The 27,078-nt window shown below is 41.7% G+C and overlaps 1 protein-coding gene across 8 annotated transcripts in view; it reads right to left on the bottom strand.

Moving 5' to 3' along the window:
- UNC13B (unc-13 homolog B) overlaps positions 1 to 27,078 on the bottom strand; it is a 212,565-nt gene that overhangs the window by 60,634 nt on the left and 124,853 nt on the right. For all 8 annotated transcript variants that reach the window (XM_057431178.1, XM_057431171.1, XM_057431170.1 and 5 more), the window contains 7 exons: positions 22,722 to 22,800; positions 20,950 to 21,024; positions 20,225 to 20,444; positions 11,713 to 11,940; positions 11,270 to 11,411; positions 1,848 to 2,017; positions 844 to 959 (listed from right to left, as the gene is read on the bottom strand). In XM_057431178.1, coding sequence (XP_057287161.1) covers positions 844 to 959; positions 1,848 to 2,017; positions 11,270 to 11,411; positions 11,713 to 11,940; positions 20,225 to 20,444; positions 20,950 to 21,024; positions 22,722 to 22,800 — 1,030 coding nt within the window. The remainder of the gene's footprint in view (positions 1 to 843; positions 960 to 1,847; positions 2,018 to 11,269; positions 11,412 to 11,712; positions 11,941 to 20,224; positions 20,445 to 20,949; positions 21,025 to 22,721; positions 22,801 to 27,078) is intronic.

Genomic DNA, 27,078 nt, shown 5'->3' with positions numbered 1-27,078 from the left:
GTTCCCTGGTAAGGCCAGAGGACACCACAAGGCTCATCTAGCCCAACATCTGGATAAATATATTGCTCTGCAGCTGAACATTCCTCTCTACGACACATTTGTCCTTCTTTTCTAATATGAACTTCCTTAAACCTCACTGGATCTCATGATACTCTTTTATGTCAGGTGAAAGGGGCTCTGACTACTCTACCTTGTTCAGGCTCTTAGAGACTGACCCTGCTACTTGCCTTCTCTTTGACAGAGAGACTTTATCATGTCATGTATCAACCTGAGACAGGGTTTTCCCTTTAGTCCTTCTCACAAGTCATCTTTGGAGTTTACCCACCTTGTGCAGCACTGCCTGCCCAGCTCAGTCCACCTGAGACAGGTCACTAGTCAGTAACCATAGCTTATTTTCTGTTCCCCAACACACACCAGTGCAGCAGCACAGAAGCACCAACACCCACATAACTCAACAGCAAGTGCCAAAGCCCTCCCCAGACCAGAATTTACTCATAAAGTCACAGATAGGTACAGTACATGCTGAAAACATCACTCAAGAAAATTCAGACGTTTCTCCACATTAAACTTGTGGACCAATGCCCTATCTCTGGATATGGCACAGCTGTGACAGTGGAGCAGAGTGAGCCAGCCAGCCCCTGGTGCGGAGGAAACAGCCTAAAAACATCTCTGCCTCCCTGACAAATGCAGGTCTGATGAATCAGTGTAGTAGGCCTGCATAGCAGGGAAAAGCAAAGCACATCTAGTGTAAGGAGAAACATTTCAGGGAAGGAAAGGTCAGAACATTGCTTCTTCAAGAGACAGAAGGAACATGGTGATGACTGAGCTGAACTCACTTCTTACCTCATGAAGGCAAGTGTACTGAATATGATATGGAGCCACCTTCTCCTCGCCTTTGATCTCCACACTGATTTGTAGGCGAATAGCCCCAGACACTGCAGACTTATCTGTTCGCTTTTCTAGAAGAAAAAATCATCAGCAATTACATGCATTGCTCCTGATCAGAGCAGAACCATCTTGGGGTGACAACACTGGAAAAAAAACTGCTGGAAGCTCAGGCTGAGCTTGTGATCAGAGTCACCATGGAGAAAACTTTGACTTTTTCTAACACTGGCTATTAAATAGACATCAGCAAAACAAATGCAGTGTTACACCCTCAATATGACACATCTAGCTAGAACCATGTACATTTCTAGATGTAAGAGAGCCTTTCTGCCAGCAGATGTGCAATACGGTCTTGGATTCATTCGGCTGAACTAGAACCACCAAGGACAGTTCCCTTTCCCAAGAACGAGGCTGACTGATGTGGAATTTATTCCTGATTTATACCATAGTCTTTAGCCCTGGGAACTGCTGGATGTGCCTCTGAAGGTTTTGGACCTCCTAAGATTATTACTATACCTGTCAATTCAGCACGGTCTGGTCACTTGCCAGTACTTTCTACAATGTTCTATTCTGATCACTGGGAAAGGTCTCAACAACTTCCCAGCCCAGTGCAATCCACCTTCAGGTGTTACAGACTGTTAAAATGCTTGTGTTGGCACAAAAAAAAAGGCACAGGACAGGAAATGTATCTCCAACACAAATGGAATACAGCCCTGCTCTAAGCATTTTACCCACTGTACTCTTCAATGCCTGACAGGGAAAAACCATCCCCCTTCTGACATGTTACACTCCTCACTTCAACTGGGACTAAAGCCTTGCAGCCGCTCTGCAACACCATCATATGCCCTTGATATCATCTGAGCTTTTCTTCCTTTCTTGCAAACTGTCCATATGCAGCCAAGCTCTCTCAAGCATTCCCAGACTAACACATGACGGGTTTTTATCCCGAAAGCCCTGCTCACCAAGGTTGTACCACACATCCATTTCTCCGCTAAGAGTACGGACTTCAATGATTGTCTGCCCCAGGAAATCATCCGACTCGCGCTTCAGTCTCTGCTTGACACGAGACTTGATGTCATCATCTTCATCCCAGACACGCACCTTGATTCGGTCAGAAGAATTATGGCACTCACTGCAAACAAAACAAACATCACACTGAAGAGCACATAATGCAGCTAATGTTTTTATGCTACGTGCATCACATTCCACTTGACCCACTTGCCCAACAGTAAAGGGATGCATAAACAAAATGAAAACCATGCCTGGAACGCCTGATAGGAACTACACAACAACATTTAGGTGTGCTGTAAATGCTCCAGTGACACAGACACTGTACTTCAGATGCAGGCTGAAGAAGCACCCTGCCCTGACTACAACCACCAGCTTCAGACTTGCCAAGCATATGTAATTCTCTTGCTTGTTCTCACTCTCAGCAGCAGTTCCCTGAACTTGGGAATTCTCTTCATTGTTGTTACTTTTGCTGTGAAGCCCACAAAAGCCTAGTGATAGCTAGGATGGTAAACTCAGCATACACACCCCAAAAATGATGATGAGCATCTCACTGGTTTCTGGTAGCTCTCCCCATCAATGATCTTCTGTTCAGCTGTAGGCTTTAAAAGCTACTTGTGTTTATGGATGCGCAGTATCTACGATAGTACGGCCAAGGCCTATGACAAACACCCTTCATGCTGTTTTCTAATAAAAGATGAATAGCTCAGGTGGAGCTAGCTCTCTTAAGATAGTCACAAGCAGTAGTGTATCAATGTACAATACATTATGATCAAATTATATAAACATTGGCTGTGCCTGGGAGGAAAGGGTGGGATACAGTAGTTACAAAGTTGGTATTTAATTACTAGAATTGATTCTGCCTACTATTCACAGCTCAGACTGATCTGCTCTCTGGGCAGATCAGTAAGGACACTTCCATTTCAAGAAAAGCAGTTTACTGCTTGCTGAATCAGCTTAAAGCACAGGCAGAACCTGTAGCTTTCTCCCCTCTTTTTAGGTGTTAGATACCTTATGTAGATCCAAACAGGCTCCCACATGTCAGAAGTGGGTAGAAGAACCTTATTGTAAGAATTCTGCCCACTTACAGAACATGAATAAAATAAAGCAATCTGAATGCTCACAGCCTCTACAAATGTCTATCCTCAAGGAAATAAAACCTATGAAAAGAGGCAACTTGCGCTGAAGGCCTGTTTTCCAGCCTTTTTAACATTAACATGCTGCATCTGTTGCTAAGCAACAGGGAGAAGGAAGAAATGGGTCAGAAGAGATTTGCTAAGTCTGGTCAGTAAGATGTGGCAGCGACTGGTATTTGCATGATCTCTACCTAGAAATTATTTGGGCTCCTACTGCCATTATTGTAACTCAGGGCTGCTTAACAGACATCCATGCAGCTACTATTGATTTTTCCAGCAGAGAAGAATAGCTGCGAATTAATCAAAGAAAGTTAGAGGCAATTCCATGCAACTCCAATCACAGGCAGAAAGCACCGCTGCTCCCTGCCTTTGCTGTACAATCAAAGCTCTATTTAGAGATCAGAAGAATGAAGGTTCAATAGTTCTCCCCTGCCTTTATTCTCCCCTTCCTCCTCTTCTACTGCAAGGGTATCTTCCTTTACAAAACCATGCAGAAAGTGTTTACAAGCAGTGAATACTTGGACTGCTGCTCTTTGCAGTTCTCTAATTTATCTGAGCCCAATGCCACATCTACCAGCAACACAGCATAAGCATGTAAAAGAAAACCTCTGTTCCTGACATGGCGCACTAGCGTACGTCATGTCAGTACCTCAGAGGCTCAGTGTTCAGAAGTGCATGGGTGCCTAAGAACGCAGATTGGCACATGTGCCATTTAAAAATCACCCCATTTCTTCAGACCTCACCTCTGGCACACATGTTCTTTGTAATGACTGCTCTGATCTTGTTTCTTTGCCACCGTGGATTGAAAATGTCTCTTTCTTTTAGGAAAACATTCACTGTTTAGACCTAAATCTACCTTAGCCAGTGCCACATGCATGATATCAGGCTTGTGGAGTGCTGGCTATCACCCTTCATTTGGCTACAATAGCATAACTCACTGTTGAGTGCTATAGGAAACTTTCCAGTAGCATTTACTGAGCAATAGAAGCTTATATTTTACCACACCTTTCCTTATGTTTAAGACACCGCTCAATTCATATTTCTTATGCTGCTCCCATGCCAGACAGTGAGTCTTATCACTGCCTCACAGCAGCTGAAAGCCTTGTGCTGATTGCTTACCCATAAAATATCACCAGCTACATCCGTAGGAAACATGGACCTTTTGGTGAAGCAAACAGTTGTGTCAACACCACTCCTCTTTCCAGAGAGCACCCCAAAACAGAACCATCAATACTAGAGGACTTGGGCTTAATGACTGATTACAGGTTAACTAATGGGAAAATAGCTTCCAATCTGTAGCAGCATCACAATACTGGCTAACAAGCCCTGCTGCTAGAAACTTTCCTCTTCATTAATACAGGAGCTGGAACATTTCTAAAGATGCTTGCCCCACTTCTTTCTACAATCCTGTGAAGCTTGATGTCACTGTGTGCACACATATGTCTGTCCCGTCTCCCACGGCCGAGCTCCCACAGCTTTCCCAAGAGGATGCAGAGAGAAGAATCACTCTGTGACCCCATTGTAAAGAAGAAAATACCAAATGCTTTCAGGCCTATTTCAGAGTGCAAGAGACTGGAAACCAGGTTCCCTTTGTACACGGCTCAGAAATTGTCTCTTTTATGTCCATATTGTCCTGATGTCTGTATTGGTGCCATTTTTATAAGGAACTTACTTCTACACGTCAAGCTACCAAACAGAATGACAACTTCAAGAAAAAGCATATCAAATATTCAAGAAAACTTAAAATCAAATAAATTGTGGAGTTGTCTTTTCTTTTTCATGAAGTTTTTCTGCCTGAAGCCAGTGGTTCCCTGAGCAGCGGAAGCACCCAAGCCTGGTTCTGCTGACTTTCTCTCTATGCTACTCTCTACCCTCACCTCTTCTGCCACATTCCCCTATGGCCTCACCCAACCCCAAACCACCAGTTCCCCACACACATCCCCTGCACTGACAATACTCTGGCCTCCTCCCATGCCCAGTTATCAGCTGGGCTGAGGGGAAGCACGCGAGCACACGAAGCTGTAGTTAATTCTGGTCTGCTCACACAGCAGCATACCCACACACATGCTAATTGGTATATTGGTGGCTAAACAGAACAAGCAACTGCTGAATTTACACTATAGTGCCTCCCACAATGAAGTTAGCAAGTTTACCCTTCTAATCTAGCTCCAACTTCCACCAAAAGAACTGTAGAAAGCAATTCTTACTTCCGAGACCTCTCCCCATCTGTAAATAAAAAGACATTTGTGCTGAATCTGCTAATAATTTGCTGCTTGTGCTAACAACATTTGCAGCATTGTCACTTAACCTTCACAGGAACACTACAACCAAAGTCACAAGCCTTGTTAAACTGTGGCGAAGTTAGTATCTCTAACAGCAGAACTTTTATAAAGGTATACTATAAAACCATGTGCCCATCAGTTCACAAAATGATCTTTACGTGCAGTAAAGATCACAAGTTTAAAGCATGGAGAGTGCCAAATTGAAAACCTGTAATCTTCTGTCTCCATTAGTTCACATTTGTGAACCTACACTCATGAAGACAGTCTGGTAAATAATTGGAAGGTTTAAAGTCCATTTGTATGCCATCCACATGGACATCTCTTCGCAATCGATTTCTCATCTCAACACAGGTGTTATTAACACGTTGACCCTGCAGGACTCCCCAGGCCCTCAGCTTCATTCCATTAATGCTGTGCAGAGACTAGACTGTGCATTTCTAAAATGCACTGTTCAGACTAGAGAGGTGGAATGCCTACGCAGTCATAGAACGGTCAGGTTGGAAGGGGCCTTAAAGCTCATCCAGTTCCAACCCCTGCCATGGGCAGGGACACCTTCCACTAGAGCAGGTTGCTCCAAGCCCTGTCCAACCTGGCCTTGAACACTGCCAGGGATGGGGCAACCACAGCTTCTCTGGGCAATCTGTGCCAGTGCCTCAGCACCCTCACAGGGAAGAACTTCTTCCTAATACCTAATCCCTATCACTCTACGTGGCCATTTTATATAAAGATGTTTCCTTATATTATGTTGTTTTCTTCTATTTTCTGCCTGAAGAGCAGCAGAGACCAGAGGCCCCTTATGCAGCCAGGAGTCCACTGTGTTTGGCAGCTCCCAAAGTGGAAGACAGCCCCTGCCTTTTACAGCAGACAGGCTAATAAGGACAAAAAGCAATAAGTAGATGTAACAAGAACAAACAATAGAAGTTAGGGACCAGAGGAAGCAACAATATTTTGCAGATTTGAAAGTATGTCAGTCAAGCCCAAAATTAAGTAGTTTTGCTGTGTTTTGATACGACAAGTGTTTATGGTTCAAAAGGTCTACTGAGTATCTACATGGCCATATTCTGTAAGAAGTTTCCCTTCCGCACCACAGCAGATGCAGCTCTCCAGAAGGGCCTGTAAAGTTCACAGTCCTGTGCAAGGGACATTTCATGCAATGGTAGAGAAAGAAAGCACAGGGCTGCTTGCAGAAATAATGGGTGAGAGTGCAGGAGGTGGGAAAAGGCACACGAGAGAATAGATGAGCAAGGCTTCAGGGCCTGGGATCATTTTAGGAGGAAACCTTTGCTTCTGAGCAAAAAAAGCTTGGGGGAAAAAAAAAAAAAGTTATTTTCTGAAAAATGAGAAAGAGATACAGTTGTAGGAATCACTATGAGGAAGCTTAGTAAAGAGTTATAACAACACACACAGAAGGAGCAGAAAAAAGGTTGCCTACAGGAAACGGCCTGGCTGAAAAAGCAGGAAGATTTGGATGTGGTTCAGATGAAGGGTCCAACTGGCAGCTCTGTGGTGGCCAACTTCAATGGGAGCAGAAGGCAGGAAACTCCTCAGGACAGGTTAATTTTTAAACAATACCAAGACTCTTCTATTAGTGAGAAAAAAGGACAGCAGGGAGAACACCAAAGGCAAAATCAAAGCGGTAAGAGAACAAAGCTAAAATCCTTAGTAGCTTAGACATATGCCCTGAGATCCAGGTGTTGCTGTCTTAAGAACAAAGAAACGAGTTTTCTGTTCTAAGTAGCATGAAGCTCTTTTCTTAGGGGAACAAGTACAATCATTTTGCTGTAACCCAATGCTACAACACCAGCTGACAAATTAATGGTGCATCTCTCCTAACTACAAAGAGCAGATAAAGTGATTCTGAGCGTTACATCCTTAGCTACATTAACTCAGCTTCCTAACAGGTGCTTGCCACAAGGCATCAACTCTGCGTGCAAATTTAAGTTTCACATTGGTAGCTGAGCAGAGAAACAAGTGGGATTTTATCAGTGCCAGTTTCAAAATCCGCAGTACCTGGAGAAGAAAGCAAGCAAGACAAACTGAATGGCTCCTGCCATGCAGTGAAGGGAAGCAGAGGAGACATAGTTACAGTGACATTTATAAACACAGTGGTCCCAGAAGGGGTAGTATAAAATACAGCTCTAGAACAGACATATATAACCACAGAGAAAACCGAAAGATGCCAAGCGTGACAACAGCTGAAAGAAAAACCGAGGAACTGAACAGAAGCTTGTGAGTGACAACCCACTGGTTAGCTATGCAGTAGCACCATTCCCAAAGGATTAACAGGAATGTGTATCATGTGGGGCTCTGCATGTCCTAGTGAAATTGATTATCTGCTAGCAGGAGGCACCACATGTATTTTAACTCAGTTACTCTTCTTAGTTAGTCAGAGAGAATAAACATGCTTGTTGCAAACTGTTCAGTGACGATGTAATCTGTTCCAGGCAGTGATTTCACACCCACCATTCAAAGCTTCAGGCACAGCTGTACTCAGACCATACAACTTCAAAAAGATATTACTGTAAAACAAACGAGTCATTCTGCACACAGGCCAAGAAAAACAGCAATGGCCTGTCTGAATCCAGTACCTTCCACTGTTCACAGTCATTAAAGACTGGGTCACTTCCTGAATAAAAGGTACAGACTAACAGCCTCCAAACAAGCTCTTAAAAGAACTCTTCCTTTAAAATGGAAACTCTGTCCTGTGGTCAAGTTTTTCTCCCTAAATACCGTCTCCTTTTGCAACCCAATGGATGCTCAGCTTCAGCCTTCACAAAGGATTCTAGGAAGCCTGTAATTTCCGACAGTCTAAAACATGTCTAAATGGGGAATGTCCCATTCTAATCACACTGAACAGTGAAAAAAATACCTCCCCTCTAGTATTACTGGGCTGTTTCCTAAGGAAAAGGAGTTCTGCAGATTTGTTATGAAAGCTTCAATGTTCTGACAAGCTTTGTGCAAAGAGAATCCCATACCAGCTGCCATCCCTGGAAAGCCTGCAGCCGCCTGATTCTTACATACCAACCGATGTAGACAACTCAGAACCAACTGCAGGCAGGACACGTGCTGTCTTCTGGTCCACCAGAGTTACAGGCAAGAGAAGAGAGTTGAGGGCACAGAGGAGACATGCACATGGCAAGTAAAGGAGGCCACCCATAAGCCTGCTCATCATAACAACAGAAACGATGAAGGAAAAGGATCGGCATGTAAAGCCAAGGGAAGCAGGGCTTCCTTAGTGCATACTGATAGAACACCTCTTCCACCAGTGCCTGGAGCCCCCCATTAATCCTCATCCTACCAAGCATCCCACTTGGTGCAGTCTCTGCAGCAAGCCTGCAAAACTTTGACCTGAAAGATGAGAACTCAGCAGAAAGACCACGCCTTTATATTTTCCTAAGTCTTCAAACTCCAGTGAAAGATACAAACATTTCTAATGATGTATTTCCAAAAGCTGAAAATCTAAGTACACAAAGAGGTCATTTTCACATGCAAACCACTTGCCCAGGCAACGTGAATATGCTCCAAGAACCAGTCATTAATCAGCAGATGCCTACAGTTACACAGGCTAGTAATGACCTAAATAGCATTTATAATGGAAACCCAAAGTGTTTTCAACCTTGCCTTTTTTAAAATATGGATCTAAATGTGGACTTTCGAATTGGGTCAAGCCTACCAAGATTTTTTTTTCTGAAAATACGTAGAAAAGGAACAAAGTCATATTTAAGGAAAAGTATTTAAGTTAATACACTTTTCCATCCATCACTGTAAATAAAGAGAAACTATTTGAAATAGGCTACTGCAGCCTGAAAAATTTTAAACCTTATTCAAGCTGTTTTTAATAAACTTTACTGAGTCTGTAGAAGGAATTTACCACTCAGCTGTGCACAGTCTGCCTCAATTCATGCCATGGATTACAACAATAATGCTATAATTATAATGACTGATGCACACAGATTTCTGGCTCTATATCCAACCTTTTAAAAGACACTGAAATCGTGATTGTGTAAGAGACACTGGGCATCTAATGAGCACCAGCTACAAACAAGTCTCTCCACCAAGCCAAACAGAAAAGAACAGCAATTGCTAACACACACATTAGTTACTGACCTGACCTCTATCTACCCACATATCTCTTCCACTCATTGGAATACTTAAGCATTTTGAACACCAGGCTTTTCACATGTCTACCACAAGGCAGGCTTTCAATAACTACCAGCACACATTTCTCTCACTATAACAAATTAACTACATTCTAAGAATCAAACACACACACACCCCTTTAAATTTTACAATCTCTTGATTGTCCTGACAACCTCTAAAAAAAGCTTAGTATGTAATGAGTATTTTGGGGCCTGCATATGCGATTTCCATCTAATTATGGGGTAGAAAAATTCAGAAATTTTAGGAGTTGTAGGCTGAAAAAAGAGCCATAAATGTAAAAAAGGAAGATGGGCGTGTAAAAGATCAGTGCTGCATACACGTCTAAATGACTCTCCTCATCCAGCATAAGGTGAGCTTTGACATCAAGTAACAAAACAACACATTGACTCCAGTACTGAATGGAATCAATCCTGCCATCAATCTGGACACCGTGCTCATCTCCTTCATCACCTCCTGCTATTCCAAGGCAATTAGAACAACAACCTAGACACAGGCAAGAAAGCAGCATCAACTCGCATCAACTCTTAATGCCCAACAGCATTATTATCTGCTGAATCACAGACATGGCAATAAGATCTAAACAGTGGCACCGTTAAAACTGTGACATTTATCACGTTGTGCTATCTATCTTTAAACACAGTATTTGTTGAAGCTCCTAAAATTAGAAGGGAACACACGGCAAATACCATGGTAACTACTTGGCATGGCAAATCAAGGTCCTTAAGGCTCCCACTTAGACTTACTGCTACTGTGACTGGAGTTATCCAAATGGCACCTAAGCATACTTACTACTTACCAAGCAGTAATGTTACCTTGGATTAAACTAAGAATAAAGTCGAGGGCTTACTCCCTCAAAATAGCACCAATTTCTTATGTTAATGAATAGTCCAAAACTACTTGAAAAATAATTTTGTTTTTACTGCACATTGTAAATACAAAGCTGGGATGATATAAGCCCCATTTTACAACACAAGCAAATTTCAGTTTGCACAGACAGCTCCCCCCAAGCAGTTTAGGAACTAAAAAAAAGGAAAAAGAGAGAAGATACAAGGGAAGAGCTTACATGTTAAAGGAAATAAAGATCTTTGAGGTTAAATGAGATCACCCAGAATCTTTAGAAAATGCTTGCTGGATTTCATGTCTCCACTTTGCTTTATAACATGTTCAATGATAAACTGAGGGCATTGTTTACTTATTCAATAAAAGCAGGATAAAATAATACATTCTTCAGTGTTCCGAGAGTAGTTGATACATACAGAATTGTGCCTACGGCCTTTGCTTTCAATTCAGACAGGGATGCATTGCTCATCTTGAAAGCAGATAATCCCTTGATTTACTGCTGCATTGATTTTCCAGAGCTGAAAGGGGAGACTGGTAGTGCCACAGCCAAGTAATCAGACAACTATCTTTAACCTCAAACACCAATAGCAGATCACAGCAGTTAAGTCACAGGAAGTTGCTTAGTCTTTTTTACAAACTTTACTCCTTTATATTTCAAAGTATTTTGAAAGTATGTCTATTTAGCAGACACAAAATCATTGAGTTAAAGATTTTCCTTTCTCTTTAGCTTTCTCTAGAAACATCAATATAAAACTATTCACAGAGCAAATGATTTATAAATACAGAAGACAGATGAGATGGACAGGTGTGCACTACGTACGTTGTTAAAGACATCAACCGTCCAGTTGCACACACACAGTGAAATAAAAACCATCATACACTACAGATAATGTAGGAACACGCACTGACAGAGAAGACACACAATATGGGGCTGAGAGTCATTGTAAGAGTACTTACAAGTAAAACTTCTCTTCCCATACAGGGTTCAGATTCCCAAAAATCGTTTTTGTCCTCTTCTTCGTTTTACCCACTTGAACAGTTACATACGGATCGCTGGACCCAGTCTTGTCTTTAGCCTGAAGACCCTGAGCACACACCACTGGAAGGAAAAGACAAGGGTTACCACCACCATGCAACAAGACAATGTGTCCACACATGACACAGCAGCTCAGAAGGGCCAGGGGAATAGCAGTATCACTTATGAGACTTTTCTGATTATCTGAAGCTCATGGTGCACTAGTGCCTGCGTTGGGAGTATCTCCACCTGCTAATTTACACGAAGCAGAAAGAGACACCGGTCAGAGAAGCCTCTTCTCTCTGTTTTCCCTAGTTTCATACCAACTCTCTCTTACCTTCAGCTCACAAGTGAGGCAGAGAGAACCCATGCATCCATCACTCACCTGTGATAGTGATCTTTGCTGACCATTTGGAGGTGCCATCAAGCACACTCTGCTTCACTGTCTTCATCTGCTGAGCATGTGTCAATTTGCTCTCACAGAACACATCTCTAATCAAGTCAAAGATCTCCGGCTTGTTCCGCTCCCGGATTTTCATGCGATCCTTCATTGCCATGATGAAATTCTGCGTTCGGTCTTCAGCTCCATGCTTCGAGCTCTTCTCTGCTGCTCCTGTGCACCAGAAAATACACAATACTCACCGGAAAGAGCCAAACACCAACTCATGTTTCACTGAATATGAATGGAAGATCAAAGCCATGAGCTACCCTCCTCATGATGACTCTTGCTGTTAACTCTTACAGTTGGAGTTCCCCCTATTTCAACATACATACAAGAGAATCTGGACCACTCAGTGCTGGGAGGGGACAATACAAGGGAAAAGATAGAAGGGATAATAGAACAGAAGAAGGCCCAGATTCTTCTATAACCCGGGACCAGGTTCCTCTACTGACAACAGGCCTGAGTTTAATACCCTTGCAGCTGAGGAAGACCCAGAAATACGGTTCTTTAACAGCAAACATCAGGATGCCTCCTTATCTTAACACCTTGCCTTGAATAAATTCCTGCTTGGCAAGTGCTAAGAAGATGACAGTACAAATAGTAGCTATGAACTTGTCTCAATACTGCACCTTAGCACCTTGGGAGAGCACAAATTCAGATGGGCCAACATGGTCAGCATTTCTTACTGATAGGTGCTACATGACTCCCCATTCAGCAGAGAGTTACTGCACAACCCATGTCCCATTCTGCCTGGAACCACCTTGTTTGGATCAGACACCAAGCCAGAGACATAATAACAAATGAATATAAGGTAGCAAATTCAATAGTTACAAACTTTGCCCATCATAAGCACTAGTACAGAATCCAGCTGGAAACACAAGAGCCAAGCATAGGGTCTGTACTATGTAGCTAGCCAAATGTATCTGGAAAGAGAGAGGCCTCTGGTCACTTGCATACCTCTCACAAAATTTAGAGTTCATATAAGCAGGAGGTAAGAATGCTCCCCCAACCAGCTACTCCCTACTCAATTCATACAGTCATGTTTGATGTCAGAATTCAGCCACTGAGAGCTAATGAAAGCACTGACATGAGCTAACAGGGCAGACAAACTTGGGTATGAAATGAAAAGCAGGAACCCAAGATTGCACACAGTGTCTCTACATGCAATCTGCAACAATTTCAAGCTATGATCTTAAATCAGATTAAGTGAAACCAGTATAAATGTTCTGTGAACACATTTGATCATAATATTTCTGTTTAGTTTCATATGGTTTTGCTTGTTTTCCTTCTCTGGGATAGTTTAATTAAAGTAAGCTTTTTCCTAGAAAAATTATCTCCATCCAGGTGTTCACCAAATATTACATCACCTTAAAAATCCGTATTGAAGCACGTGCAAGTGTGTACAAAGAGAGACATCAATCACAAAGATACATAAAGCTGTTTTCTTTTGGAAGAAATGGGCAAATATGATTATCTGCAGCACCTTTAATATAATTTTTGCATATGAAATAGTTTCAGCATGTAATGACCAAATATGAATAAAGGTCTATGAACACAGATAAAGGACCCCCAGCAGTACAACATAACAGGCAACCTTTTATCAGGCTCAAAAGGGTGCTCAGTGACTAACAGTGCCTGAAAACGTCTATTTCTAGGGCCTTCAATATAACACCTTTCATCGTTACTAAATTCACTTCAATAAAGAAACAAAACTCAATTATAACTTCCACCATCCAAACCAAAAAGATTAAAAAAAAACCCACAGTTTGGAACAGGCTATGACTGTTGAAATTTCAGAAGTTCATTAAGGACACTGGCATACCCATGCATGCTATTAAGGACCTGGGTATAAAATAAGCCATAACTTCACATTACCTGATTATTCTTTTCATTTTACTTGCTAAAGGCTTGATGTTCAGTATTTCATTTAGTACAATAAAATGTATCGGCCCCAGAGTTGCCTATTGTTGGCTTAAGATGAAATAAAAATACTGGAATTAATTACACAGTCCCTGCTCTCTCTACTTACCGGTGATAAAGAACTAGCACCACCCAAAGTGATGTCTTGTATCAGGCAGTCATCCAGCCGTAGACCCAACGTTTATTAAAGGAATGGGAAACTGAAATGATACCAGGGGCTACACTTTGAACTTCAGATAAGAAGTGCTATTCAGCTTTAACAGAACTGGGTCTTCTAGGGACGGAGGTGGACTCTGAATTACACACAGAACTACAGAAAATTGCTGGGAAATCAGGAACGGCCAAGCTAAATAATTTGCCTTTCCTAGCTGGAATTCTGCGATCTGTCATGATCCAAATACACCAACTCTGCCCTGACCTTTGTGACTCTAAGGGAATTAAGAACATGTAGAAATTCAAACATTAAGAGCTTATGTTCGTGCATGAGCAGAGTGCTCTACTTCAGAACCATTTTCTAAATAACTTACTACACAAGCAGCTTGCAAATATAAATGTTTCATTGTTCATCACTGAGATGGAACAAGACTTACCACAGTTCTGGGATAACATGGGCTGCATTACGGCCTTAATGCAAGCACTCCAGGAGCATCAAATGATGCTTTAGAACACAAACTTGGGAAAATGGAGGAATTCTAGTTAAAATCATCATTAACATCCCCACCACCTCCAGAGACTTGCATTGTGCATGTATCCCTCTCTGAGGCTAGCAGCAGTTCCTGGCATGTGCGGTTGTAGGATGTGCGAGCCATGTCACACAGACCCCAAGAGATTCCTCTCTTTATTCAGCTCTAAGGCTTGGCTCTGCCTCCTGACTTTCAGAGGAAAGCCCCCACCTCCATCCATGCTTCTTCCTCACTTTGACCCGACAACTTGCACAGATAAGAAGGCTCAATTATTCTTTCCCTGGGGAAGGTCTCTCTTCCTGCGGAGTTTGCACCTGAACTACAGTGGAAGAGCCAGAATCAGGCAGACACTTTGATTATCAACACAGACTAATAAAGAACAGAGAAACTCTCTGTCTCAATAGTACACTCTTAATTTTAACACCTGCTTGCTGGTACAAAACCCCCAGAGATTCCAAAACATCCACTGGGGGACTAATTACCTATGATGTATGTGATATAAACCCAAATCATGTCACTATACTGGATGGCAGAGGGTGCTTTTCCTGCTGCTGGACTTGGATCCTATTTATCCCGCTACAAAAAGAGAGGTTTGGACAGCAGATCAGCTTTTCCTGTAGTCCTGTAAATGGCAACAGAAAGGCATGGGAATATAGAAGTACTGTGTACAGCATCATGCGAATGGTACTGTGCTTTCCTTCTCTCCTCTCTAGGCCTGAATTAAAAGTCAATTTATGACTGGAAACAGAAAGCAAACATGTCTATATTGAGAATTGTATCGATACAGCTATTAGTAAACTACCAGTGCCGCTATCCTGTGCTTTAACAGGAAAAAGTCAAGAAAGCAACACTGGCAGGATAGAAGACAGCTGTTCAGTAGGCGGATAATGCTTAGAAATTATATATTCTTGAAACTTAAAATAGATATTCAAGTTTCAAATAAAGGTATCCTTCCTCCTTCTGTGCAAATATTTTCCTGCATAGGATTCTGGGAGCAAACAAGTGCTCATCACCATGGTGCCTAATCATCACTCAACACAGAAGCCAAGATGATTATCACCAGAGTTGCTTATTTGGTCTCACTAACAGTCCACTCACTAAGCTGGTCTCTGAATTGCAGTCTCTGAATTCAGAGTACCACACACACAAGTTTCTTATCCAAAAAGCAGTAAACATACCTGACTTCCAGTCTTGAGTCAAAAAGCACTGAACAACTCCAGAGGTGAACCAAGACACTAGGTGCCAAGACAGTACTGAAAGCAGGACATTCAGTAATGCAGCCCTAACAGCTCGTGTGAAGTTCTCCAAGGTTTGTTGCTCCAGCACAGCATAAAGAAGCACTAATAAAGACATGTGGCTAATCACACTCACAACACAGATTCCCAGTTCAATAGTGGTTTAAAGCTTGAGATCTTATTTCCCCATTGTCAAGATATCCGGAGGACAGGATTCTGATATCCCAGGGCAGTTTCTTTCCTCAGGTTTAACTGTGGCTTTTCAAATACTAGCCCTGAACTGCACAGGCCCCTTTTACTAGGATTGTGCTAACATAATGTCCTTCCCTTCCACCCTCTTCATAATTACATTTATTTTTCTACATCTGTTCCTTGGTATCCAAAACATGCATCCGTTGAGATCAACACTGCCCAACCCATTGAATCTTAGTTAGTACTACACCAGTGTGCAGGGCAAGGGATAAAAGCTCTCTGTTTTCAACAGCTTTGTGTTCTGGACTTTAAAGACCATCCCACCATCCAGTTTCAACCAAGCAAGAAAGGAAGGGCACCTATGCAGCAGAGGCTTTGAGTACTTCCAAGAATAGCAGAAGGCTAAAAAGGAGAGCATCCCATCATTAGATTAATATCTTCTAAGTACCTACATTAGAGAAACATCCTCAGAGAAACAACCTTGTGCCCACAGAGCCATAAACCAGATGGCTGCAGTACACACGCCATAGCAGATTCCAGTTTACTGCACTGCAGGCACTGCCAATTCATGGAATTGCTGAATCAGCCTGCAAATGGATTTTGATTCAAATTGCAATAAGGCATTGCTGAATTTGAATGTTTCATCACTGCAGTCCCATAGATTTGTTGACTGTATCAGATACTCAAGTTTCTTCAAAATGCAGGGGTTAAGAAAAACACCCTCATAAGAAATAACCAGACTCAATTCTAACAGAATTTGGAAAAGAGATCCTTTTATCTCCCTTGGAAAGGCACTGAAGGATAGAAGATGGATAAACAGCATATTCTTATTATAAGGAATAAAACCCCAGGTGCCTGCCCAAAATTTTAAAGCATTAAGACAATGGTACTGTATTTGTGACCAGCCTGAAAATTCATTTTACTCCAATGCAACATATTCTGGAAGACTAACACAGACTGAAGTGAAGATATATCCTGAGGCATCGAGGTTTAATCAATAGATTTGTATTTGTTACCAGCCTGAAAATCCCTTTTATTTCAATGTAATGTTTTGTGGAAACCTCAAATGGACCTAATGAAGATGTCCTGAGAATGTTGTTTGTGTGGGTTTTTTTACTGACAGCAGCAATAAAGCTTCTGTTAGGAAAAAATCCCTGCTAAGTTCAGTACACTGAAAGTTCAGAAAGTTCAGTCTTGAATTTACTGGATCTCTAAACTGTTGCTCGCTCCCCAGAAACCCTGCGTTTCTCATTCCTCAAGCAGAGCCTGTGTCCTTAAAACATATAAAAATTAAATAAGTTTTTCTATTTTCTTCTGGCCTGGTTAGAAGGATTTTAGCATGAGCATGCCAACGCAAAGAACACAGCTGCTTGTAAAAGCCTTTTAATAGATTTCTAGTACCAATAACACGTTTTTCCAGCCCAGAAATATATCCACATATTGGCCCCATCATCATCTTAATTCCCTAGCACTATCTTCCCTTGGCCCTCTCTGTCTTAATTACCCAGCTACCACCCTCAGTTTCCTTGACATCTCTACCCCAGATATTGATACCCACCACACACACTCTCGATACCCCACTGACCCCTGGCTCACAGTCTTTGTATCTTCCCTGTTCTGATGGTGGGCAGCTCTAAAATAACCCTGTAAGTAACATTTTTGTTTGGTTTTTGCAGGCTTCACAAGTTTTGATCCCAGTGTACTCTGAGCTGTTTCCTTTAAGTTTCTCTAACTCTGGACACTGAAGTACCTTGTGTTTTCATTTTGAAGGGCAATGTGCTAAGCAAACATCTGCAATCCCCTGAATCAAAACCCGAGTTCTTATCTAATGCTTTACTATCCTGAGAAAGAGAGTAATTTCCAGTTGTTACTTTTATCCCATACAAAACCGCCGACTTCTGCCATCATCACATCCCACATCCCATTTCATAAGTTTATGTAATTCCAACCAGAGTTTAGAAAACCTGCCCCCATGGTTATTCTTCATAGGCTGTTCCAGAAACTCTCTGTTCCCATCAGTGAAGTTGTCTTTTACTTCCATCTTTTATTTTCTTACAGCAAGTTTATTTTTTTCTTCTGTAAACAGTAAGCTCAAACAGACCATCTCCCTCCCTGCTGTTTATCTCCCTCTTCCCCAACATGGTTCAGGCACAAACGGGCTCAAACAAGGATTAAACCAATTCACAGAGCCATCACTGCCAGCTGTTAAACATAAGAACTACTGTTCAGAAAGGCTTTAGGCCATGGATAGCTGTAAGCAAGCGTAAGCCAGAGCCATGTGAGATCCACATGCACGTCTTACACCTCGGCCTTGGGCTCCACAACATCCCTTTAGAAATATTCTACTGAGACAGACATGACAGGACTATTCTCTAGTTTTACTTTTTTTAGGCAGCATCGTTCCCATCCCTCTCCTATTCCATGCTGCCAAGCCTCTTTTGAAAGATTAACAAACTCCTACCATCCTCTATCAAAACATTCTCATATTTTCCCCATTACCACTGAACTTTCTCCAGTACCCATCCCTGTCTGGAGTCTCCCTTCTTGAGCATGGACCACCACAGTTGTCCTCTGCAGGAATATAGTTTCTCCTAGTCATTAGCTATTTCTAAAATCTAAAATTTTCTTCTATTGTTTTCAACTTCATGACCTCTGCTCTGCACAACGGCTTTGTGCCTGTTTCCTCACTGCTGCTCCTGGTGCAAATCTGATTTTCCTCTGCTTTGTATAGCATTTTCCCCATACTGAGATACCACAACTCCATTTCAATACTGTAACATTACGGACATGCATGCCTAGATGTAAACGTCAGCAGCTGTTCATCTCAAATACTGAAAATCACCAGTTAGCAGAGGGTTCTGGTAAAATGTAGAAACAAATACAGTTATCCTCAGTCTAACCAACCCTCTTCATCGAGTTGTGTCAAAAAAATGAGAACCACATGCAACACAGCCGCTCTTCGCTTAGTCATAAAAAGGTCGCAACAGAGCCAGAGTGGCAATGATGCAGTTGCCTGAGTGCTGTAAACTGTAAAGATCACCTTGCAACCCTCAAAGACAAATCCAGAAACACTGAGCAACCGAGGAACAGAGATTTTTCACCAGTATCAGCTGTGTCTGACAAGTAAGCCATTGCAAATAGCCCCTAACTACAACTGATTTAAAACTGTGCTCATATCAAAAACACAAGCATAAAAATATCCATTTGGGGTTTTAAGATAAGCCATAATAAAAAAACCATGGGTATCCGTTGCTGGATCATCCAGCCTGGTTTTCCTGAGCAGCGAGAGCCTCAGGCAGATACAAGATCTGACTGTTTATATTCCTATAATTGCTGACATGGATTTGCAATAAATCTGTTTGTATTTCACAAACTTTTCTGATTTCTTAGACATAGTCCATCAAGCTATAATGCTAAGAAAATCCAGAGAGAACAGAAACAGCCCCACATTCCTACTCAAGATTTAGCACATATGGCAGAAATTTATATTCCATTTAGACTGAGATATTTTGCTCTCAAGCAAGAACATGAATTTGAGACCAAATTAAGAAACTTCTTTTAAGCAAATAACTGGGTCCAGCCAGATGCCTAAATTAATAATTTTTCCCTCTTTATTTTTTTAATTTCTTTAATCAAATTCCTTTTAAAATTCTCCATTGTTTGCATAAGGTCTCATTTATTCTGCAAAGTTCCAGCTCTTTGAAGAGCTCTTCTCTTAAAGAAATGGCTCAGGTGCTGAACACTGCAGGAAAAAGAAAGAAACAACAAAATAGAAATTCTAGTAGAAAAATAAAATGCTGTCCATATGCTCGAACAACAACACCTCTGCTGACTCAGACCCAGGTCTACAAAGTGATTCAGCCATGAGACCTTACTGTTAAAGAGACAAAATGCCTTCCCAACCTGCATTTGGCACAGAGAATCCAAGCTAAGTCCATGGACTCTATCGTCTAAACAGGAACCCAGTGCTGCTCTTCAGAGCTTAGTGAAACAGACTAATGGTTGAAACAAGCAACCTGACAAGGACACCAGCACAGAAGAGACAGAAGAAAGTCAGAGTATCCAGCCTAGTACCTTGTTTACACACTGCCTCCCTTCCAAGCAGGCTATGTCAGCAAACATACCATTTGAACTGATACAAGAGAAATTAGAAGTTACATGGGTTATAACAAAGAGTGAAAAGTCAAGAATTAAGCCTTCTTTTAAAGCACACCAAGCACAATGCTGTAAAGAAGTTCTTCTGTGTCAGTGCAGCTGCCTATGTCCACAGGGCAGTGGGGGTAGGTTTAGCCCAATGACACCTCCACAGAAAATACAGTCATTTAAACAAATGCATCTTCTCTTATCACTGAGGAATCACTTATACACTTAGAAAAGCTCTGGTCACACTTTTGGAACAGCTGCACTCCACTGGACACTACTCACTCTGTAAGCAGTCAGCGTTGAGCAAGTCTTGGCACTTCTCATGGCACTTGACTCCACATTCTCCGCAGCGCATTCCCTGCCGTGCAATACCCCACAGCAGCCCCTCACATTCGTAGCAGTAGGTAGGGGTTGTGGCTGTCCACACTTCAAAGTTATGCGGGGTTGTACATGAGATGGGGTAAATTAAGGCTTGCAAGGTCTTCTTATAGACATGAGATTTCTGAAAGGCAAGGGCACACATTAAACAACACCCAGGAAGGTTACTGAACCTATTTTTGCTGGTTAATACAGGAGCTATAAGGGGAAAGGCATGAGCAGTGCAACAAATCTACACATTTGAGGTAATCAAATTTATCAAACTTCTACAAGGAGGAGCAGAGGACACAAAGATGTTTGTCCAGGCATATAAAAAAGTGTGGGAAATAGAAGAAAAAAGTTAATGTTTGTGGATAAGGAATATTTTGCATAAAGTAAGTTTCACACGCTGTCCCCCATAGTAGATACTGCATAATGAAACAGTAAGTTTACATTTTTCAGGATCATATTGAGACAGTAAATGTTACTTTTCTGTACCACACAATGTCTGGTTTCTTTAAACAAATGACACAAGAATTTTTGCATCTATATTTTAGACATCTGTGAAGCTGACTCTGCGTCCCAGAGAGCCACATTCTCTCAATTTGACTACTAAAAGTTAACAGGAGCCAAGCCACTCTTCCACTTACCAGCTCTTCATCTTTGAGAGATGTTCTAGTGGCCATTGCTGAGGTAATTCCGGCTTTCCGGGACTGAACCAGTGACTAAGAAGGAAGAAAGTTTATTATTCACTATGAGTATTCAGAAGTGCACTGGCAAAACCTGCCCAGAAATGTGACCAAAGGGACTCTGTCACACCAGACACCAAACCATCAGTCTATTACATTTAAGCTGGTTTCTTAAATGACATCTCACATCCCAGAAGAGTCAAATGCATACTCTGAAAGGTCTCCAACTTGCTCCCATCTGCCCACAACCATTCACACTCAGGCAGGACTTTTTCTCTGGTAAGAACTGTTAATGAAACCTGGGTTCACATGTCCACTTCTGTGTTCTGGTAGCAATGGTAGCTCTGTTATTGCCTAAGGTCACTGCATGGGGCTCACTCTTCTATATCTAACTTTGCTCACATCCAAAAGGAGATTATTTCATCAGTTTTACAACATGCACAACACCCCCAACCATGATGCTGAAAGTTTTACAAATATACAGGGTAATAACAGAACAGAGTGGGCTGGGAGCATAGGCTGAATGTGCTGGTGTATCACATTCATTGGCCATCACTGAACACAATGAACAGCATTTTCCCCTCAAAACTGCCTCCTTCACATCATGCCAACACGAAGTTCTGCAGCCCTGGACAGCCCAGGGCAATGCCTTTGCAACACCTCACACTGGCGTACAGAGGATTTCTTCAGCAAGCCACTCCAGTTTGATGAAAGCAGAGAAGGAAATTCAAGCTAGCAACATCTGCTTTGAAATCATCTAACCCTATCAGAAACCTCTGTTTATGCTCTGCTTTATGCTTTTTGAAGACAGACAGCAAAAGTTCATTTGATCAGTGATGGGCAGAACGGAGTACTAAGATATACATGCACTGCAAAACTGCAGGTATAAAATAAAAAGCAAAGAAATGCAGGGAAAATAAGGTAGAACGACTTTTGTTTTGGTGAAGACTTGGTGGACAGTTTTTAGCTCCACTTACCATGGCCTGTGGAGAGAGAGAATGAAAGCATACAAAGGAAGTAACACAAGTTAATGCCATTATTGCAAAGATTTAAGACACAACCAGTTGGTAAGACATGTATTAATTTTCCCATGCGTAAGCTGGCAGAAAGATTTGCATGCACCTTTCCACACGAACTACAGGATACAGCAACAATGGTCTTTGAGCTGTTACAGCATTTCTCCCGTATATGAAATTGCTACTTGTACTGCACACAGCCAACAGAAAACCATTTGTCCCTCAGAAGCCTTATTTCACCGCATCACATAAGCAGATGAAACTTGTCCTCATTACTCGCTTGGTTCTTTTGCTTCATCAGTGCAGAAGCCTACTGGCAATACTGCAAATAGCTTTAAAAATTCAAGCACATATGCTCGTTTATCTATCCTCTGAAATTCCAACCTTCTGGAAGGTTGACAAACCTCACACGGACATCAGAAATTTCCCTCAAGTATGTGATTTTTAGGAAAACATTTTAAAATAGTGCAGCCCTAAAAATAATCAAATATTATGTGTAAAATAAAAAGAACATGAAAAAAATATCTTATTTCTGCCAAATGAATGAAACTGCCTACAAAACCATAGCTTGTTCTGAGTTTTTTCCAAGACCAACTTCTAAGTCTTTAATGTAAGAATTAATTTAACAAAACAGGAAGCGTTCAGCTTCTTAAGTGACAATGAATGTTACCATATGTCAAAATCGGTTGTGTGGCTAAACAAAAACAAATCTCTTACCAGATCACTGACAAGTGGAATTGGCTTTTTTTTGCGCAGATCGGGCATGCTATCAATGCCATAGAGACCACCTGCAGGCCTGGAAATTCAGGAGAAGAAAAAAAAGATTAAAATTCTCACCAGCAGTGAGAGACAGTAAAGAGACGACAAAAAAGCCTCCTTGATAGTATCACAGTCGATGAGCACAGGAAGAATCAGTTAACTGCAAATGCAATCTGAAAATAAACCAAGGCTGTTAACACACTTGAAAAAGTTTCCTATTTTCAGTTCTGAGGCCTGAGCTAGGTCAGAGTAGACTGAGGATGTGCTTGCAGAGCACCAGTGCTTCAGAGCTACAGATCTGGCAAAAATACTCACCCAAGGGCAGAACCAGAGCTCCCTGGCAGTAATTCACATGCAGCTTAGTCTGTGGTAACTAAGCTGCACACCTCTGCTTTCAAAAGAATGTTTTGTTCCTTAATGAGAGCTCAGTTTATGGTTTACTCCTGCCATTGAGTGCCATGGCAGGAAAAGACTTTGGTTAATTTGAAAACATCCTGTCTCCAAGTCTTTCTCCATCCCTTTTCTTTCCATTCAATCAATTTAGGGTTCTGGGGTGAGGAACAAGATGCTCTACTGGAGTAACTAAAACAAACCAGAAGATAACACTTAAGAAAGTGTAAAGTTAAGAATAAAATAATTGTTTATCTTCTTCACACACCACAGTCCAGATGCTCCTGCCTGGTGGTGGTGGTTGGGAAGGAAGCATGTTAAAGTGATAAGGCCAGAGTGGCAGGATGCTGCTACCCATCGTCTAATTCTAGGCTTAGTCCTGGCCTTTGAGGCCCACATAATTATTAGGAAAAGCCTCACATTTGAGGAGAAAATAGATTATTTCTATAAAAGGGACCATTTGTGGTGCTCAAGCCATGCAGACCTCTTCACAGAAAAGCTGCCATTTGCTGGTGGTAGTTGTGGTGGAGCAAAAGGGCCATTATCATAAAATCATAGATTCACAGAATAGTTAGAGTTGGAAAGGACCTTAAGATCATCTAGTTCCAACCCCCAGCAACACTCAGAACCTGCTAAAATAAAACACTATAACCTTCCGATGTGACCAAGCTGGATAACTGTATCTGGATCCTGCTGTTCACTGCTAACACCACACGGATGTAAGCCTATGCTTGAAGACCCCCAGTAAACCACAAAACACTAGCTTGGAAGGGACCTCAGGGATCATCTTGTCCAATGTTTCCAGGCAAAGCATGACCTAGACTAGATGTCCCAGCACTCTGTCCAACCACACCTTAAAAGTCTTCAACGTTGGGGAATCCACCACTTCCCTAGGGAAACTGTTCCAGTGGTTGATAGTTCTCATTGGGAAAACTTTTCCTCTTGTGTCCAGTTGTAATCTCCCCAGGATTAACTTCCCATCTCCACATTCCTTTCATGCATTCCTACCACTAAGAATATGGTTCCCAAGGCCTTTTTCTTGGCTACAGAGACTGTAAAGGAACCTTCATGCCTCTCTTATCCTTACCCACTCGTTTTCACCCCATACCATGCTGGCTTACGCCTTTTTGCATCTGTGTGGTAAACTGGCTCTTTTAACCAGCATATTCTGCTGATTTGGTACACCACACTCAACTACATGCTTTAGGACACCACAACTACAGGAAGGAGGAGAGCTAGAATGGTAAAGAGACTTTCTTGTAGGAGGGTGACATGTCAGAGCCTTAGCTGAGCTGAGAGCTGCTGCTGGCTGAAGCCTGGTGGGAAGGTGAGCAGTCATACCTAACCGCATGAACAGTGTCAGCTCTGCGTGCACCATGAGTCACATCTGCACTGTGCTCGCCTCTCCATGCTCCTACATGGGGAACACAAACCTCCCTCAGGCAGCTGACACAGCTGGGGATGGAAGGCAAACTCGGACTTAAGAAAGGTGGAGATTTACAGCAGTTAATTACAACTATTGGAATCTTTGGGCAAGAATGAGAGCAGTTTTCCAACACTGGAAATCCTCACAGCAAGGCCACATGGTATTTTTAATAAAGGCCACTCTCATTTCCAATAAAGAACTGCAATAACCCCTTCTGATTTATTATAGAAAGCATAAGCAAGATACAAAGGGAGAGTCTGTACGCTGAAAAGATGCAACAAGATGGTCACAAGCAAAAATATGGCTCCCGACAGAAGTCAATGGCACACCTGGGAATTTACATTTTGTTTCCAATGACTTTTTTTGGTTTATCCTAATTCAGTTGAAAGGAGCCTGTGATACTCTGACATTTCTAAGGAAAGGAAAACATATAAATTGCACAGTCTACAAATTAAAGATGAGCCTGAACAAGTTATTGTGCTTGAGAAACATGTCTAGTTAGATGTCTGGCTTGTTGCAAAATACTTCAGATAGACTGAGTTTTATGATAAAACCAGTTGTAAGCCAGACTGTTAGAGAACGAACATATTTGAAAGGTGCTTGTTTTTTCACCTACTGTATCCTAGTACCCATGTAGTTATACACTAAGATGACCTGCTTTTAGCTTCTTAATATCAAAATCAAAAAGAATTCTAAGCAACAGTTCTTAATATTCAAATTTATTCAAAATAATATTATACACTATATATAATATTCAAAATTATTCAGCCTATGCTTTCAGCTACCTCAGTCTCTTTATTCAAACACAAATTCTACTTCACTTAACAAAACTGGGAGTGTTTGCATAGACAGAAGTACTGACAGTGCCTCAAATATACACACTGGAGCTTTATACGTTAATAGGGTAACTCTCCTCTGCAATGCATGTAATATTTATAGCATTATTATGGAGTGCTGTATTGAAGAGTGAATAGCATTTCTGTAAGAAAAGATGATCTGCCCTAGTAAATAAAATATACAGATATGAGATACTACATCCAGATACTGATCAATAATACCAACAGTACTTGGTTTTGAGGCTACCTCTCCAAAGCCAGCACCTATAGACAGGGAACTACTGTTGCATTATGCCAGAAGTGAAAACAGCTTGAAGCATGTATTCGTCTTTTAATACAAGTTATATCATATAGATGCTTCCATTAAATTTTTAAAATTCAAGGAAGCAAAGGTGGTTTGCAATGACAGAAGATGATTGCTTCGTTCAAAGGATACCCTAATCTGCATATGAAAGAGAACACCAAACGTAAATGCTTTAATGTACTTTGTGGCTAATAAACCACAACGTAGCTAATGGTGCAATTAAAGGTTCGCCACCCACAACCACCTCCTCTGTAAACCCCCTGCATGCGCTGATACAGCAAATAAGCTGAGCTTTTGTCAAAACTACATTAGCCAGACTGTTTTATCTCATATTGAAAGAGAAAATTACCAGACTAGAGCAAACTCGCCTTGAACTGACAAAACACATCTTTAAGTATTTCAGGACTGCACATGTATTCATCTTTCAGGCTGGGAGATCATTCTGTGTGCGTGAACCAATAAACTCAGTACATTGTCTCCTCGTTAAAGCAGGAGAAGGTGCTGCTGATAGTTAGAATAAATCACTTTCTTCTGCCCCTGCTAATTGCCAGTTCTCCAGGAACCTGCTCACTGAAGTCCCAGGCTCCTTAGGAAAGCATGGGGTTGCTAGGCAGCTCCAAGCATCCGCAGGTGTGGAGGATGCTTAGTGGGAATACCAACATCTCATAGAACAATGACTCCAAAACCAGACAGCCGTATAATGAAGCCTCAGATTTAACTTTGCATTTTATTAAGGAAGCTACCTTCAATAGTTTGAGAATTAACTTACGCATGTAGCAAGCCAACCTCTTGCTGTGATTTCAGGGCAAATCTGCTGCTACATCAGCTCCTAATGAGTGCACCACCACCAAAGCGTATCACCCTCATCACGTATAATGCACATAACCTAGCAGCCTGTACAGTGTGTCACGGTCTTTTTTTTTCCAGAGGGGATTCTAGGGAAGGCAGCTCCCACGCTGGCACCTATTATGCAGAGTGTCATGGTGAAATTACAATCAGAATTTGTCTGCTTCATCTGCTGAGAGTAGCATGTTGCAGAGAGAACACGCGGCCTCTCACTGTCACCTGTGCAAAAGAGGCATGATGATCACTGCAATGATTTCCAGACTTACCAATGTTTTGAATACTACAATGACCACATAAATCACTGCAAAGACAGAAGACTTCCCCAAAGCTACTTTTTTCTTCTAGAAAGGCACAGCAATCTTTCTGAGCTACTCTCTCCCTTCCCTGGTGCCAACAGTGACTGACTCAGGAAAAGGGATTTTATCCAGACCACCCTGGGGTGCTCAATAAGAATGTTTAATACTGTGCATAAGCACTTGCCACCATCAGGTTTCATATTATACATAACATGTT

This window comes from Pezoporus wallicus, unplaced genomic scaffold, assembly GCF_028554395.1.
Source record: "Pezoporus wallicus isolate ANWC-B61680 ecotype Strahan unplaced genomic scaffold, APGP_CSIRO_Pwel_v1 contig_12129, whole genome shotgun sequence".
Lineage (NCBI taxonomy): Eukaryota > Metazoa > Chordata > Aves > Psittaciformes > Psittacidae > Pezoporus > Pezoporus wallicus.
The sequence above is the reverse complement of the archived record's forward strand: the minus strand, read 5'-3'. Positions and strand labels throughout refer to the sequence as shown.